Source organism: Calonectris borealis, chromosome 17 (genome assembly GCF_964195595.1).
Source record: "Calonectris borealis chromosome 17, bCalBor7.hap1.2, whole genome shotgun sequence".
Taxonomy (NCBI): domain Eukaryota; kingdom Metazoa; phylum Chordata; class Aves; order Procellariiformes; family Procellariidae; genus Calonectris; species Calonectris borealis.
This window is the reverse complement of record NC_134328.1, coordinates 10,164,077-10,182,889: the sequence shown is the minus strand read 5'-3', so window position 1 is coordinate 10,182,889 and position 18,813 is coordinate 10,164,077. Positions and strand designations below refer to the sequence as shown.

General features: G+C 41.5%; 1 protein-coding gene across 1 annotated transcript in view; it reads right to left on the bottom strand.

Moving 5' to 3' along the window:
• TSHZ2 (teashirt zinc finger homeobox 2) overlaps nt 1-18,047 on the bottom strand; it is a 220,930-nt gene extending 202,883 nt beyond the window's left edge. Inside the window, exon 1 of the mRNA XM_075166541.1 lies at nt 17,286-18,047. Coding sequence (XP_075022642.1) covers nt 17,286-17,325 — 40 coding nt within the window. The 5' untranslated portion in view covers nt 17,326-18,047. The remainder of the gene's footprint in view (nt 1-17,285) is intronic.
• Nucleotides 18,048-18,813: the final 766 nt, after the last annotated feature.

Genomic DNA, 18,813 nt, shown 5'->3' with positions numbered 1-18,813 from the left:
TCCTGTGTGAGTTTTGTTAATGCTGTGAATACATACAGTTTACCCATGGCCCCAGTAAGTATCAAAACTTTTAGGACCGTGACGACCATGTAATCTCTTGGAGGCCATTGTGATGAGCCAGAAATCCTGAACTGTATTCCTGACCCTTCTGCTGAGTCATTAAACATCTCTGTGCCACAGCTCACCCACAGAGGAAACAGGGATAAGGAAAAATGTCTGCATCATACGGAAGGTGGGAATATGAGCTTGGGAAATTCTGTTATTTATATAGTATCCTGAAACCTTCAGTGAAGTATGAAGTATTTATATCTGAGCTACGGAAAACCTCAGAAATGCTTAAGGTTCATCTGTCACTGTTCCTAACAGAGCTGATGAAAAAATGTTTTACAGTACTGTTACTGGGGAAATTAAGTGGTCGTGTATCTAACATCAATATATTTTTCATACGTCTCTTCTACCAACCCTGCCCCCAAACCCCTGAAAACCAGTTCTTAACGCTTATTTAACATACATACTGCCATAGCGCCTAAAGAAACTGTATGATACAGACCTTGCCCCTCTCTGCTTTAGCTACGCTGAAGGATGCACCAAAAAATTGTCCTCTCCTATGCCTGGCTCTTTTAAAAGCCATGCATGATGGCTGGAACTTTCGTTGGAATCGTTGCACTTTCTAGCGTAAGGTTATGCCAGTTTGTCATCCTGCCAGTCCTGTTTTCTGTCTCAGTCAACCGGGATAAACACTTAGCCCTCCTTTTTCTTTCCCTATTACCACACCCCTTGCTTGTAACTGGTATAGATTACATCAGAAATTCCTTGCTGAGCCAGCTCTACTAATAATTTTTGTTCTAAATCACACAAAAATCTGTGAAATGTAATCATGTCCATACTTCGGTCCACTGCAAATACGCGGAAGATGAAATTAAATCTTGCAAAGAGTAATCCATCTCTTACTTGATCATTCCAGAACTAACTGAACAGCCAGAATGATGGTTTACTGTGTTTGTGTGAACTCACGTTACACGCTGAAGCCAGGGGCTGGAAATCTGCGATCTGCCAGTGCGGATGGGATTAGAAATCACTGTCACGTATGAAACGTCTGGCTCTCAATGAAATTATCTTTGAGGGGTAGGTTTATAAAGACACTTTCAACACACATAGGAGAGGAGTAGAAAAGGGGCTGTATGTAACTGTACAGCTGAGATCAAATTCAATTATAGCTGAGAAAGCTACATTTGCAGCATTTTCAGTGAACGCTTTCCCTCAGTGAGCACCACGCTGGTTACTCGGCCTCTTCAACACGAGTTTATTGACTTCTGCAGACTGATCACTACTTAGGCCACATTTTTCAAAAGCAGAAGGTGGCACACAACCGTGCAGATGCCACTGCATGCCCGGCAGACACATTTCTAAAACTACTGTGACCGCTTACACTGATGGGATGACTGTGCGTGCTGGAAGCACCACAGGGCCTCATTGCAGCACATTCTCCCCACGCATGCGTGCAGATCATGATAACCACGTGCACAGATACAGCTAATCAACAACAGGATTTTTTTCTCCCCTTACCACAGACCTCAGGCCTCTGCTTTTGAAAAGCTGCTCACTTATGTCTTACGATGCATTTTTACCTAAATGGCAGAGAGAGAAGTAATTACATTTAACAGAAACCAGGGCTTCCAAATGAAGATATAATTTTTGAAGCCACAATTTCTATTGCTTTTTATTACCTTTACCTATGTTTTTTATGGTAAAGGGTCACAGAACAGATGCAGCTGCTAAACTGGGTGGCTTACTAAATAAAGTCAACTTCTGCAGAGAAAAGCAGAAGGAAGTTAGAAGACATGAGTGAATTCACTTTAGAAGCCAAATGAAGTTTTGAGTCACTGCTGACTCAGGTAAAACTCCAATTTAATACACCACCTCTAAAATATAACCTCTTCTAGATAAGGCAACAATAATCAACTAGCCAAATACACTCAGAAGAGAAAGGGGAAATTCTGAGTAAGAGTACAAAAATGAATCATTATTCTGATAATGTTTTTGTTATTATTTTTGCAGATGAATGTGAAAGCTCTTAGGACTCAATTAAGTTACCACAACCAATAAAGACAAAGAGCAAAATCAGGGCAAATACTTTCCGCCCAGACACCATGGTGATGGGCACATTAGAAATGAGGTAGATTAGATAGATGAACTAGACAGACACATCTAACTGTCCTCCAGTGCACTCATTTGTTTGACAGCCTGGAAAATGCCAACATTCCTGGGATTAAATGAAAATAGAAAATTGCATTTTCGCTGTAAAGTATACACAGAACTTTGCTATGTCAGTTTCTCTTTGTTAAAATAAACCAGGGCCCAACCATGTCCTCCCAGAGCGACCAAAAGCACAATAAGACAAATGAGAGTAACCAAGGCACAACCAACTGAAAGCCCTTACGTTGCTACCCTTTTACCCCAGGATATTACTGGAGTGATATGACCCGCACACACTTTGATACATTAATTTTTCCTGAGCTCAACACTACCAAAAATGCTAAATTGCCCATCTTGCATTGCTGTCTTGATATCATATTTCTTTTCTTCATGACTTCCAGCTACTTCACCTTTATGGGCTGGTCAAACAATTTTTCTTCTGTGGTGCCTTTTCTCCCCACTTTGTTCTTCAAGAAAGCAAAAGTAAATAAATATCTTGGATATAAAAAATAAAGAATAACAATAACCGGAGTGATTCTCCCCAGAGGTTTCTGGTCTACGTTACAGACATATTGGTGTGGCTTTTGCTTCAGCTCACAGAAAAACACATGCATACACAATGACACACAGTTAGCACTTGTGTTCACATTCAACAGCTCCATATTTTTTCCTAGCGCCAGGACGTGCACTCAAGTACAGAGCTAGATTTGGCAGTATGCAATTTGGCAATCTCAGAGCCGGATCCTGCTCTTGCCCACTGCAGCTTTGATAGAAGTGCCGGCTGCAGCCCGGGGAGCTGTGCGACATCCCGGTGGTGTCAGGGAGAACAGAATCCAGCTCCTTGTGACAGTTTTCCCCACACAACATCACAATCAGCCAAACACATTTGTAATCTACTGCAGCTGGTGTTTCTATAATTGATAGAGATATAAAAGCCCTTTTTGCTAAAGTTGTACTTTTGTATTTTTTTTTTTCTTGGGGGAGTTGTGAGAAAGCAGCTACAAAAAGCAAGCCTTAAATCTCAGATAATGTAGCTCCCTTTAGAATCCCAAGCTTAAAGCAAGTAGTTACGAGTTTTAGTGATGCAAAAAAACGGAGCTAAAAACAAACATTTATTTTACTTGATGTAGCAAAACAGTGGATTAAAAAGTTAAATCAATGCGCTGTCTGAATGGTTCCTGCTGTAGCTGCAATTTCAAATGAAATAAGAATGTTATAAAAACTCGCGCATATTAGGCACATTTGGAAATGTCTCCTTGTAACTGTTCTTTAAGTGTTCTGTCTATGAGCACTAACAGGTCACTGCACAGGAAATGCAAAAATACGTTACATTTTAATCAGGGTATATAAAACACTGTCTAGAATGTTACACTGCCCTTGGGAATCTGTAGTAAGTAGGGGAACTTTTACAAAGTCCAGGTCACTCTCCCCATTACATCACTGTAAAAAAAAATTATTAGGTTAAATTATATAGATGCCATGTATTAGAACTTTCCCAGTTGTAGGATGATGGCTAAGAGATGCTTATTTCCTTGGAGAAACTCATAATCACTCCCTTGTTCCCCTGTACATACTTTGTATATTGAAAATAGTGCATTTTAACTGAATCAAAATGTTTCCAAACAATTATAATGAAAGAGGACAAATATAAAAATGAGACTGTTCATATACTCACTCTAACAACAAATTTCAGCACTTTACCCTAACACACACATACAAATTGAAAACCTGCCTGGCTATACCTCATAGGTGATAAAAAATGAAAGAAGGGATTTTAGCAGAGATGTTTGGGAATGATTAAGGTAAAATGTCCCTAATCCAAACTAGTGGAAACCCAGATGTTGATGGCCTCATAACATCCCTCTGCCCCCCCGCAAATATTTCTCCAAATGATTTACCTCTGTTCAACCCAAATCACAAGTTTATAAAATCTCTAATAAGTTCACAGAAACAGCGAAAGAGTAATGTAAGGATGACTGTTTTCTAGATTAACATTCTCAGGATTTTAGTTATTTAATGTACGAATCTGGGAGGTGACACAAAACTGTACAATATCCTGAAAGTGACCTGCTCTGCTCCTGCTGATCCTGGTTCAAGTTTTGTCACCGGCTTCCAGATAGGAAGATTCGATTTCTATGAAAATCTCCCACGGGGTAACAAATGAAATAAAATAAAAACCCTTGCCCCAAGTAAAACAAAAGTCAAGAGTCGCAAGGGCCCAGCGCCTGCTGAAGTGAATGGCAGTTACGCACACAGCGACACAGGTTCAGCCCCTTGCAATTTGCATGTTGCAGCATGAGAAGAGATCTCAGACTAACAGGCCCTTTTTATCTAAACAGATATCTGTGGTTGAAACTCCTGGCATTATTCTTTGTATTTTCTCCGAGCTGCTCGCTTTTGTACAACAGCTTCTTAACTGCCAGTAATTTCCACGCTTTGTTCCGGCCTACCTGCGGCGCCGCGCTCCCCCCGGCCCCGCGCCACCCCAGCCTGCTGACCAGGCCGCTCCCGCAGCTCGCCACACGGATACCTCGCAACTGCCCTATGTATATTATTATTGTACATTCTATATGGCTTCCACGAACCTCTCAGTGTGCTGCCTGAACCCTTCAATACGTCTGCTTAATTCTCGCCAGTCAAGGTGTGGCCCCGAGCCTCGCTGCCCGCATCTCCTCCATTCTCCTGGCAGGGCATCACCATTTTCCTCATTTTGATGGTGTTTCGCGGCCACTCCTGAACTGCCTGCACAATGCCTCAGGGACAGGACATTGCCACCGCCATTTAACAGACAGGGGGGCACAGCTCTGGCAAATTTTAAGTGAATTTTTCTACTTTTTCCACACAGAAGGTCCCCTGGGGCTGAGCGCCCACCTCAGGGGCGCCAGGCCGGGCCCCGCCGCAGCCTGGAGGCTCCCGACGCTTGTGCTCCCCCCACAAACCCAGCAGCGGCCTTGCAGATGGCACCTTTTTTCCCAGCTGAGGCAGATTAATTTCCTGCACACATCCATCCCCTGCCTGCGATGAAGCCAGGGCCCAGACAGGCTTTTGAAAAAGCAAGCTGAGGAAAGCTAGGAACTGCACATGTGGAACCACACTTACTTCCACCCAGGTCTTAATCTAGACAGAAACTCTTAGATGCATTCACTGCAAGAGCTAATGCTGAATATCAAGCTCTACATTGACCAGGCAACGGAGTCAAGTATTTTTACCACTGTTTTCTACAGATAGTTGACAATTTTATGCTCTCTGCTCCTGTCCTTACCCGTGCTTGTCCATGTTCTGCTTCCTAAATTTCCCTGCTTCCCACCTCAGGGCCTGGGCTCCGGCTAAACACAATACAGACCGTTTCCTCATTCTCCTTTGACTGCTCAGACCCATCGCTGTCCCTGCAGCAGGAAAAGCAATTGTCCTACTTATCCCCAGCTAAAACGTATTTTAAGGGAATGTAATTGAAAAAGAGAAACGGAGAACAGAGCATGCGTGGTGGAGATGGCACGTCGGAGAATGCTGTGTCACCTTCTAAAAATTCTTTGGCAACAGCAACTTTTAGACTTTCTAAGTCAGACAAATTTGGGTGGATTTTCTCAGGGAAAGCAGAAGATATCTCTGAAAAATGTTCACGTCACTGCCAGAAAGCACAGTGGTCCCACAGCTTTGAAATAAACCCTGATGTATGTCTTTTAATTTTCTGCCAAATAACATCCTACCCTAAATTTCAGGAAGAACATTTTAAGAAAGGAAACACAGATTTTGATAATGGAAATGGTTGCTCTGAGCAGCTCAGAACTGGAAACATTAGAACCAGTAGAAATCAAGCCTCTCAACAGAACCCCAAACAATCTGGACTATAGGAACTGTTGCACCCATAATATAGATGTTATTGTTGCCATGCCCAGGGCTCTGCAGTGCTCCAGCATCCATACAACGGTGCTCTCAGGGCCTCCATTGCTTTTCTAATCTTTTCAAGATCTTCCCTGGTTTTTTCCCCCTTTTCGTAATCACATAGCTGAACTTCTACCGCATTAAAGAGCTGCCAGGCAGGTGAAGGCACTAGCCCTGGGCAGCAATGTCAGCTACTTGTTCTGCTCCATCCGCAGCAAGTTGCCTCTCCGGTTCAAACAATCTATCCGGCTAGAGGGATCATCAGACAAAAACAACAAAAAAAATCTATAATTCTGAACACAGAAAAGGTTGATCACTTGGTCTGTGTTATTTGAGCTGTTTTTTCTCATGCACAAGTAAAACAATAATTGGCCGAGGCAACAAAACCCAGGTCTGAGTCCCTGATTCAGTCAGAATGGCCTTAAATTTCAGTGCAGACTTAAAAATTGATAGGAACTCCTTTTTAATCATCGAGTATTCAGCTGCTCATTACTGATATACACTTTAATGATGTGCCCTTAAATTTTGGTCTGGTCTTTGAAACACAATTTCCTCAAATTCAATACAAAATCCATTTGTGGATCCAAATTGTGAAATGAGGTCCCGTAATTTTGTTCAAGTGCTTTTTTAGTTATAAGGTATGTTTGAAATACAAAATTGAGGGAGTTTGCTATGTCAGGTGACGTTTTGTTAGATTTTGACAAGAGAAAATATTTAATAACCTCATTTTTTTCCTGCTCTGAATATTAGTTTAATTGTCACAAATAATTAAATGCTTATGAGTAAAAGACATCTTCAGACATTTTGACAATACATATTAAGAGATGCTTTAAGGGAAATCTGCACAGATCGGCTTTTATTTGTTATGCTAAACGATGATGCATCCTGATTGCATTTGTTCCTTATTTGTGTGTGCAACAGGAGACGTACTGTGAATGATCTGTAAGGAATAAAATGACAGTATTTGACAGGCTAGGAAATGTCTGGGCAAGGATACAGGATAAGGAACCCTAAAAGGGCATTGTTTGTGGAGGGGCAGTAGGATAGAGACACTCCCTTCAATCTAAGGCAATGAAAGGCGTCAACAACTAAATTACAGTTAATAACAGTAAGAAATAAACATAAATTACATATACAAGGCTCAAGCTCAAGGACTTTGGACCACTAAAAATATATATTATTATATCAATTATCAAAGAGAGGCAAATTCCCATCCTGGGAATTTGCATACGAACTCTAATAACCTACTATTCAGAAATAGAGGCAAGCATTAATTTCCACATGAAAAGGAGCCATGGGAGAGCTTCCCAAGTCCCCAGCTCCAGAGAAGAAAGCCCTACCTGGTGATTCGGCAACGAACGATCTGGCCTCTGTTCGAGAGGGTAGCAGGTGGTCTCCCAGGTATGGCAGATTAGCCCTATATTACCTAAGATTTATTTTGAGCTCCTGTCAATATAATGGCTGAAACGACCATTCCTGAAACGTAATATGGTGAGAAAATAAACATAAACAATCCTTAATGAATCCATGGGCTATTACTTGCATCATATTTCTTCTATAGGCAATACATACATCTCCACTTTAGAAAAACAACGCTGCCCTTGATCGAGGCTTAACAATTCGTGTTTACACCAGGGAGGGAACTGAGGAAGGTCCATGGGAACTGCTTGGTGCTAAAAGCTTTTGAAAATTCAGGTCTCTCTTTAGATGCCCATGTAAGGATTTAGTCTCTTAACATTAGAAGCTGACTTAAAAAAATCAGAACCTCAAACTTTACTACCAGAGATTTCCAACCACCTCCGGCAGTCTGGATGGAGGAAAATGTGTATGTCCTGTTTAGTTACAACAAGACCAGGTTTTTCATATTTCTCAGGGCAATGTGTTACATGCTGTCAGAAGTACAAAGCTAGATCCCAGGTCTGACAAAGAAATGTAGAACAGTATATGGGGAGAAAAGTAATCATAACCAAATTCTCTGGTCCTGAAACTTATCACTGACTAAAAATGCATCTGAGGATAATTTAGGGAAGTTAAAGAACTTAAATTATTCTGCTTAAAACTATTGCCTAGTAAAGCTCCCTTGGCTTGTTAACAGAGTTAACAGAGCTCTGCTTGCTTTGACTGTGCGTCCTCCCACTTTTGGGAGCTCCTGGACATGAGCAAAGTGCTGCCTCCTCCACCACAGGGAGTTGCACGGAAGGGATGAAACTGCCTTTCCAGCTCCCCTCCACGGACGATCCCCCGGTGCCCCAGCTGGGCTGTTCCCTTTTCTCACCCCAGCAGCGGGCATGTGGATGCCTTGAGCTTCCAGCCCGGCTTTTGGTCCTGGAAGTGTGCTGACAATAGAGATGTGATCTACTACCTAGAGCAGGGAATTAGGAGTAAATGCTGTTTGACCTTGAGCAAATCAGCTAATACCTCCTGGCTTCATTTTGTCTTTCTGTAAAATGGGGAAAAAATATTCTACTTCACTGGTGTTATTCTGAGGAGTACGTAGCACTAGTAAGAAAGCCTTGGAAGAAAGGTGCTAAGTGTGAAGAAATATTACTCCACTTCCTAACAAAGCACACATATACGAGCAGGAACCATGCAGCTAATCAAAAGCACTAGAAAGCTTTTAATTTTTTTACCATTTCATGCTACAGATGATCAATATAACTACTTAGCTTCTTTCACCTTTCACATGTTAATTTAATGCTACTTGTACTGTGCTTATAAATGTTATGACATGGATGAAAGACACATAAAAAAATTAATTTTGGTAGACCAATATACCAGCTAGCATAAGGTTATGTTTCTTCAATATAAAACTGTACATCATGAAAAGATCCAGCTCTTTTCTGTGAAGTCCACTGACGCTGCGGGAAGTAAATGAGTTCTTTCTATACGTACAAAGAAAATTGCAGGCCTTATGAATTGCGGTGGTGATTCCCAGTGTAATTCACACAAAATTATTTATATATGGAAAATTCAGAGTAAAATCTTTCTACCAAAAAAAAATTACTTCTGTCCAAGTGGAAGATGAGTGATAGAAATAGGCTTGTTGTCTGCACATACCAAACTGCACCAACGTGCAGATTTTCATTCCGATCTCCTCTAAGCAGAGTTTCACTAGAAAAAATCTTTGCTATTAAGGTATTCCAGAGAATTTAATTATTTTCATTAAAAACAAGAACTGTGTGCTGCTTGTTTTTCAATAGAAATTCTGCACTGATTCCACAAAACCAGACCAAATATCACTTCAGCGAAGTTGCTTTGGGAATATTTAACAGCATTTTTTAAGTTATGAAAGCAATATTGAATGAGATTTACTACAATTTAAGATAAGTGGGTCTTAATTTTATATGAACAGAGAGACTTAAAAAGCAACCAGAAAGAGTTCCGATTATATTGTGCTGGAGTATTAGGCCTTATGCAAAATTGCCCCTTTTCTTTTTTACATGCATAAAAACAAGCACAACTGGCTTTTCAATTAAATGAGTCTTTCGAGAGAGATGCAGGAAGAGCCAGAAAGCTCCTTAAAACTTTATTGCTTTTCATCTTTGTCAGGTAGGGATGTGTATTAAAAATGACCTGTTCTTTCCAGTACACAGTCCCTCCCGCAAGTTTTTTCTTCCTGTTTGACCTATCAATTTTAAGAGTTTCCCAAAATGGGAATGGAAGGGTTGATCTGGATTACTTTTCCCCATATACTCAGTAGTTTTGCTTTTCTATAACCATCTAGAGCTAAGGATGCTTCCCATAGTCTCTTTAGCATCGTGAGTAACTTTAATGAGCCTCAGTATCATTAGACGATAGCAGTTTACAGAACGCAGGGAGAAAAAACACAGAAAGCAATAAGATACAGCTATAATAGATACAAGCCATGGAGATGAAAGAAAGAAGTCAGCATCTCATTTGCATTAATACAATAAAAATACAGCATTAATGTTGCTAGTTGTAAATTTTTTTTCAATAAAGTCGAGACTGATTATATCTGAAAAAAGGCAGGCTGTGCATTCCTCGTAGGTCTTGCAAGTGTTTAAAGAACAGTTACTGGCTATTAACTTTCTAGATTTAATTGCCACTAAAAACAATCTCTACGAAACTTCAATTGAAAGCCACTCCTCAAGAACCGATGGTCTGATCTCTCAAAACTGCTTTGTTTATAGCAATACAAATTCAGAGCTACTATTCACGTAACTCCACTCCATCATTATGTTATCTGTTTTGTTTACTGGTATTATGTGTGTGTACATATATAATTATATACGCAGACACATACACCAGTTCATCATGAGAATAAGTCAAAAGCAATATTGCCAACCTTGTTTATTTAAAAATCACGACACACACCCTCAAAAATCATGAGACTAGCTGAAATTATGAGATGTTAAAAACAGTCACTTTGAGAATCATGGCATTTTTCTTCTGGCATAAGAACTCTTAGGCTGCATGTTTTCAAGCTCCTTAGTTCTCCATAGCAAGGAGTTTTAAAATAAATTTTCCTTTTAAAATGCATATTGGGCACTTGCATAATCACCAGACTCCAGAAGCTGGGGGTTTAAAGAAAATAAACACTAACAAAGGACTTCCAGTGGACACAACTCCTAAAATCACAGGAATTTTAACATTTGGGCAAATATTGGTGGAATAATAAAAAACTGCTCTAAACAACTGAGCTTTCCAGCTTGTATCAATAAGAATGGTGCATCTCTCTCCCAGGCAGGCGCTTGTCTCTCTTTTTTGCAGGTATGTATGTCTGCATACCTCAAGAGGATCTATTTTCAATACATTTAGGACTGTTTGTTCTATTTAAGTGTGGAATTTTACGAATACTTGGGACCATCGGGTGGTGCACGTTATAAACTATGTATTTTTCACAGTCTAATCTTGTCATTTTGAAGCTATTGTTGTGACTTTCTTTTTCCTAGGGCAAAGGGGGGAAACATTTCTTTTAGGGAAACAAAGATTCTCTTCATTTTTCTAAATGAAACACTTAATGCAACACTTTTAGATCATAAGACCAGTTTTTCCACTTCTTTTTGCCTGAAAAACCTCACAAAGTAACGGATGAAAAGCCAGCAACAGTTAAAAGAGGGATGTGTAAATCTAATGGGAAACAGTGTGCTTCTATGATGCGTTTCTCCTTGAAATCTTAAAAAATACACCGTTTGCTGTCAAGGTATTTCTGAGTTGCAGAAGCCGTTATTACAACATGGTAAAAATGACTCGGTGCCAAGATCCAGCAGCCTCAAGTGAGAGGTCACCTTAATGAGAACGAACTGATTTTAGTCCCTGAAACTACACGGAACTTTTAGGCTTCCAGTTTGCAAAACTGTCTTCACGCATTTACTTGAGAGCTGCTGCTCGTATGCACAACGTAACGCTGCACGTTAAAAAAGGATTCCTTAAAAGACCATATCATCTACTGGTATCAAGAAACAGTGTTCGATAATTAACACAGAGAATGGAAACGTGTTTGAGAAGTGAAGTTAGCCGAGCAAGCAAAGTATCTCAGTCATACAGACTTTAGAAAAGAATAGCGTGCAACCATTAGTAACACAAGTTACAAGCAGAACTCTCCCTAGATTTAAAGCTTTATTGTAGAATCTGGTCCCTCTTCAGAGGCAAAACATTAGTAAAGAAACATGTATATTTAATTTTGCAGCTAAACAGCCCAGTCTTACATAGACAGTCTTTACACAGGCCAGTTACCCATTGAAGCAAAGTGCTGAGTAAGCTGCAGAACTGGACCCACTCTCATGTAAATTATTGTAATTAAATAGGTAATGAAAAATCACTGCTCTTGCACGAATGAAATGTAAGACTTCAGCTGAGAGTGTAATGTGTTTCCAATTGACTCCTATATCAGATTCGGAGACAGATGAAAATGTCTCTCTGCTTGCATGAGCACGCTTTAGAGGTAAAACTTCACAAATATTTTCATTTTGCAGAGAAGAGGGAAAAACAAAGGCTTATTTTAGCAGTAAAGTCAGTAGGATCCCCCTTTTTTAAGGCATAATATGGTACACATATGTCTCAACCCGAGAGGCATTAAATAGAATTTGAATCATTTTACTTTGCATTTGCTAATAATACGTCATCCAGTAGAAGAACCAGGCCTTATTCTCCCCTCCACTAGCTGACATGATATTTTTTTTACATTTGAGCTCTTAAGATCTGCACAATAGCTTAACACAATAAGTGTTTAGCCTCTGGTTCCAACTGTAATTGATAGAGTACAGTTCCATTCCCTCTGCTGCTGCTAAGTTGGGAATTGCAGCCACAGCAACTGACAGCTTTTTTTTTTCCGCGAGTCTGGAGTTGCTCCCTGGGAGTGATGTCCTCATCGGGATGGGAAGTAAAATGACGGGAGAATGGCTCACCCTGGCCCTGTGCTACGGAGGAACTCCAGGGACCTCTTCTAGGGGAAACAGTTACTTGAGGTGGGTGCTACTAATTAAAGCAAAAATCAGGAGGAGAAAGTGCCGGGAGGAAATACCAAAATCCTGCCGTTTTGAAGAAAATGGGCTTTTTGATTAGAGAGCACAGAAGAGGGAGAGCATTTAAGCAAAAGAATTTCTGACAATGAACATGTTTTTTAAAGTGCTATAAAATTGCATCATTTACTGATGGAAACATCTTTTATATCACAGTCACAGGGGTTGAACTCTTGGTGAGTCCCACTCTTTATACAGTGATAATATACTGTGCTTTGATATGTGAGAGAATTGAAATAAGGAAACAGTAACTAAAAGAACGTGATTTCAAATTGTCCCATTCAGGCCTGAGTTTTGACATGGGAAAAAATTACATAGCAGCTTCGAGCTTAGTAGCCGATTCCAGAATTTAACGCAGATGGCGACTAATTTTGGTGCCTCTTTAGTTGCAAAAGTACCTATTTTGGAATATATTTAATTAACCAGGATTTAAAGGCTTCTCTTGTTTGTGAACACCTTGGCTTTTTTGTCATCTGTCAGCATCGTGATGTGCACAGTAACTGAAAGGTTCTGAGGCATGAGCTATTTAGGTGGTTTTGATGTGCACTTGCTTTTCTGGAGGATGTTTAAACAAAGCAGTGCTGCCATTTCTACAGTTTCATTCAGTACTGCTTGTTTGGAACCTGCTTCTATTGCCCCTATAATAAAGGATACTAATAATACTCGACAAGCCACAATGCTCTTGGTTATTAATACATGTATATATCGCTTCCTTTCATCACAGAAATACACATATTGGACCTAGCTGGTCATTTACTCTGCTCTCTGAAGAAACAGAATTTCACTTTCTAAATATGTTTCTGTTTTAAATAACCTTTTACTACTAAGGTGCAAACTGCAGCTTTAAAGTACTGACTGCTAACCGTCTGTTTGCTGCTCTGTGAGGACTCTTCCAAAAACAAAACTGTGTTATTCTACAGCTCCAATAAACAAAATAAAGGCGACTGATATCTCTTTCTGCTGTACTTTTCCAGAGCTTTGGTTCTTAGATAGCCTATTGGAGCTGGGAGAGAAAGAAAAGAAGAAATACAAAAATGCAGCCGGAAAAGGCGTTAAGTCCAGATTCCTCTTTGCAGGCTTTAAAAAAGCAAACTAGCAATTCACGATCACAAAATAAAATATGCACATTTAAACAAGCTGCACGGGAAAGGAGAGTTTAATCCAGTGAAATTGTGTTTGAAAGCTATTTCATACCCCTAGGAATAAAATCTGAATAGCAATTCTGCTTTGCTCCCACCCTTTTTCCACCCTTCTGTTAGTATATTACCATTTGTTATGGAATCGTTACAAGACTTCTACCCCAGAGGTGGCTGCATTTCATTGAAGGATGAAGTACTTTCTGGGCCTGAGTCTCTCCTTACTCGAAGGAGCAGAGAGTACTCATTGCAACTGCACTGATGCTGCTAGTAAAGCTGGTTTTGATTTGCACCTGAGCAAAAGAAGAATTAGGCCCACAGTTTGTAAAGCCCTTTGTGATTCATTTGGGTGAAAGCTACAACACAAATGGGTTGTTTATTGTAAACAGAAGTATGATACTAAAGCAGGCACTGATGTGAAGAGCTGTAACTATCTGCTTCAAGAATTATCAAAATGGAAATGACGATCTCAAAAAGGAATGACGATTCAGAAGAGATTTGGCCCTGGAAAGATCAAAATGCATTTGACATAGTTTCGATGTTGATGTGAAATAAAGTGTCTTTAGAAGTGTAATTTGAGACCAAAAATCCCCATCATCAAACATAAATAGTGCCCCATTTATCCAATTACACTACTTTGTTTCATTACAATGGTCTGTAATATATTTCTTAGGAATACAAGGCTTAAAATTAATAATAGACAAGGACAAAATTGCCATGTATATTTCTCTAGATAGATTTTTATCTAGCAGCAGGACTTCACTTCTGATTCACTCGCTGGTTCTCTCTAACCTTTACATTATTCATTAATCAAACTAGAAACCTGCTTTCAAAGTCTGCATGGTAGTAATTATTTACAGTTGTGCATAGTATTTAATTTTAAGCAATGACAAAAGCAGGCATGTCCAGAATCATAAGGCTTATCATTTTTCTTCCGTTGGAGGTGAACTATCTAAAGAAGCTAAAAGTTGCAAACTTCTCCTTAATATCTCTGCTGCCATCAAGACAAAATGCAGTGCAACTGATACCTTTGAACTTGTACAACTAAAAAAATAAATAAAAGTGAAAATTAAGTAATATATAATGTATTAACTCCTTTAAATAAAAGGAATAAGGAGCTTTGCTATCAGCCTTGATGAGCGATTCATTTCTTATTGCACAGTCTGTCTACTGTCACTTTGAGGTATTTTTCACCATACAAAACAGAACCTCAGTACTATCCTTGAAAATGAAAGTCAGTTTTAAGAACTATATACAACAGGCACGTCTGCTCTTTAAAACCCCCCCTATCCCCCACAAACACACAAATACAACTTCAGAGCAGGAGAACTATTGCGAATGTATAAACCTACTTCAAATCAGTTACACTGGATGAAACTGAACTGCATTTGCAGTATTTTGCTCACCTGAAACAACATTGATCTCAGGACAAATATAATCAAAGAAATGCACCACTGAAGAGCAATGCACATTTTATAATGAGAACAAGAAAGGAGAGATGTTATTGTGTTCATTCAAATTTCTATCTCATCATTAAGATTCTCAAAAATACTGTAGCGTTCTGGATAAAAACATATCTTAGTGTATTCTCATCAGGGAAATCCCGGGAAACAACAGCATGGGCTTTGCTCGCAAAAATTTACTTACCCTGTAGCCTATGTTTCTAAAAAAGAACAGGGTGCCCCTTCTACAAAAAGATACTACACACATTCCAAGTGAAAATTCTACTTTGAAAACAAAATAAAATGAAGCCTCACACTCCTGACAGAGAGAAAAAAGGAGCAATCCTAGCACTGTCACTGTGATGATCAGCATCCATGAAAAAAATAGCTATTTATCCTGCAAGTTGAAAACGTTAATGCCTTATTCAGATATAACCTCTTTGTGAATAAAACAATAATAGCAACTCATCAGAGAGTTCTTCCAAATACATATATATATACATTTCTAGCTTAACTGTTATTTATGGTTAAAGAGGATCATTGCTTGCCAGGAATCATACTAGCAACCTGCATAGGTACATTCATTGGTCACGTCCCAAAAGACTCTGCTTGCATACCATTGTCCTACGCCTATATGAATACGGCAAAATATGTAAGTTTATAGAAGTTATGCATGTCTCAGTTTCTCTGAAATAACATTTACCTTTGAATGAATCCCAAGCACTACTTTTCAAAGTTTATTCAAGTATGCCACTAAACTTGCCCATACATTTTGTCCCACATATAACATGCTACACCTAGAAAATATTCAGAAGGGGGAGGAAAAATCAGTAAACCATTTTTAAACTAAAAACATAAAATATTAGTTTTCTTTAGAGAACTAATCTGATGAAGGACACAAAGAAAAAAAGAAGGAAAAAAACCGCCTACATTAAAAGCCAAACAAGATAATAATTGTGCATGTCTGGCTAAGAGAATCTAGAGGGCAAGCCTTACGTCATTGGCACTTGGGTTACCATGGTGAGTGATTTATTGATATATATCAAGAATGAATAGATCAAAGGCAGCAAGATGACAGGTGATCAATCAAATGTCAAATCAAAGCTGGCAATCAACTGGAAAGCTGATTTTTCAGTGGGTGGGTCTGGCAGAAGAAAAATGAACTTCCATATTGCGCTTCCCAGAAACAAAACCCCACCACACTATTAAAAAAAAATAAAAAGCAATTAAGCAGCCTGAAAGAAAACTCTTTGAAAAGATTTACTATACAGGCCCACTCATCTGTTTCTTTTTCTTGGCCCCCAAAAGAAAAAGAACACCCTACAAACGACAAAACAAAACACTTCCAAAGTTGCAAACTATTTTCTTCTTTAAAAAACAAAAATAAATTGCAAAACCGCTTGGCATGTGCAAATATATAAACTCGGCTACAAAACAAAAGAAGGATTTGATTTGAAAATGTGGATTGTCTTCTAACAGTCAGAACGTTTCATTTTATTTCCTGTTGCAATTTTCACCACTGATGATCAAAGGCTGAACTTCCCCACCGGGTTCATCAGCAGAGACAGTCCCTGTACTATTTCAGGCATACACAACGCGCACACACACACACACACACACACACACACACCCGGCCAGCACTGCCACCAGAAACACGGCGAAATAAAAGATTAAACACACCGACCCACTTCGCGAAACACACGTTTTAAAAACAAAAACCACCAGGAGGGGAAAAAAATCAGGGGGGGGGGGGGAAAAAAGGACTAAAGCGGGAAGCAAATGGGAGGCTGCTTTCGGTTCGGAAAGGGAAAGGGGCCGGGGGAGAAGGGGAGCCGAGTGGAAGAAAGTTGGGGGGAAAAGTTTAGCCAGGGCAGATGGGAGCTCGGAGCAGGAGGCAGCGGGGACCGAGCGCGGTGGGAGCGGCGGGAGGGTGGAAGGGGACAGCCCATGTCAGAGTGAAGATCTTGGCAATAAGGAATGAAACTGGCTCCACAGAGTTACGAAGGGAAAGGGAGGGGGAGGGGAGATAAATAAATAAAGATCCAGCCCGGAAAAGCAAGGGTGACCCTAAATAATAATAAAGATGGGGGGTAGGATTGGAAGGAGTGGAGAGACAGAGGCTGTGTAAGTGGATGGCTTCTCCTTACCTGCAGCCCGTTTGGGTGCTTGCTGTTTCCTCCTTGGCATCGCTCTACTTTCTCCAATCTCACTTCTGTCCCCAGATCCGAGAGCCCTGAGACGCTCCTGAGTCGTGTTTCTCTGCCTCTGCCTCTCAGCTGCTTTCCCCAACACCCCCCTCAAGCCTCCCCTGCCCCCCTCCTTTCCACTTCACTGATAGGAACCTGTTTGGTTTTTATTTTATTTTAGAGATCTAGGTTTCTTTCTTTCTCTCTCTCTCTCTTTTTTCTTTTTTTTGGTTGGCTTTTTTTTTTTTTTTAACTGTTGCAACACTTGCTTTGCTTTGATTCAAACATCCAAGCTCAGGAGCAAATGAAAGGCGCCCACAGTGCCAGAGAACGGTAATAAATAAATAACAAAATAGATATGTATATATTAAAAAGGCAGCTCTGGAAAGACTGTGGGGCTGGCTGCTTCCTCCCTTTCCTCTCCTCTCCTCCTCCTCCTCGCAGAGCTGTATGGCGGAGCGGTGCCCGGGTGTGCGTGGTGTGTGTGTGCGTGCGTGTGTGTGCGCGGAGCGCTGCAGGTTCCGTGCTGTCAGATGCCAGGCAGTGAGTGATATGGGAGAGGACAGGGAGGCTTTGGATGGAAGGAAATCTGGTATTCGCACACCCGCACACGCACACACACACACTCGCACAGGCACACGCGCGCACACACACACGCACACACACAGGCAGGGCGAGGCGATGCCAGCAAACATCGATCCACTGAGCAAACTGAACATTAACAAACTCCTCCTCCGCGACCTGATGACAGGATGAAATTTACTCCGCGCAGACAGGCGGCAGAGCAGTTTGTTAAAGAGACAGGGCCCGCCGGCACCTGGGGCAAGCGCGGCCCCACCCGCCGGGACGACCCCACGCGCGCCCGCCCCGCGCGCGCCCCTTCCCCCGCGCCGCCCCCACCCACGCGAGACCACCCCACGCGCCCCCGGAGAGTTTGTCTCCCGAGGGAGGGCGCTGCGGGGGGCGGCGGGAAGCGCCCGGCACCCGGGGGCGGGGGGCGGCTGCCAGCGCTGGCCCCGAGGGCCGGGGGGGGGCTTTGGACGGGGCGGCAGCGTCCAGCGCCCGCTTCCACTCGAGAAGGGCAGGTACACGGGCGTTTTCACTGGAATAACGGGGATTTAAGGCAATTCCCCCGGCGTGCGTGAGGGCTGCGGGGCGCCGCGGCTGCCGCTCCCGCCGTTTTGCTGCGCCGGCGGCTGACGCGTGAGCGGTGCTGCTTCAGGTGTGAATGGCTGCGGAGAATCGGGGCTGGGGGGGCCGGGGCCCTCCGCTTCTGTGGTCTTATCCTCACCCTGACGGTTCTGCCCGTCCGAGGAGCAGCGTGGTCGGGCGTAAATGCAGAGTTCGGTGAAGTTCAGGTGAAAGCCAAGGCTTCATTCGAGGCCCGTCGGTACAGGGAAGCACTGCACCACCCTGAGCCCGGGGGCGCAGGGTCGGTGTGTCGTGCTCAAGCACCCTCTGCTCTCCTATTTCCCCCTGGCACCTGGCT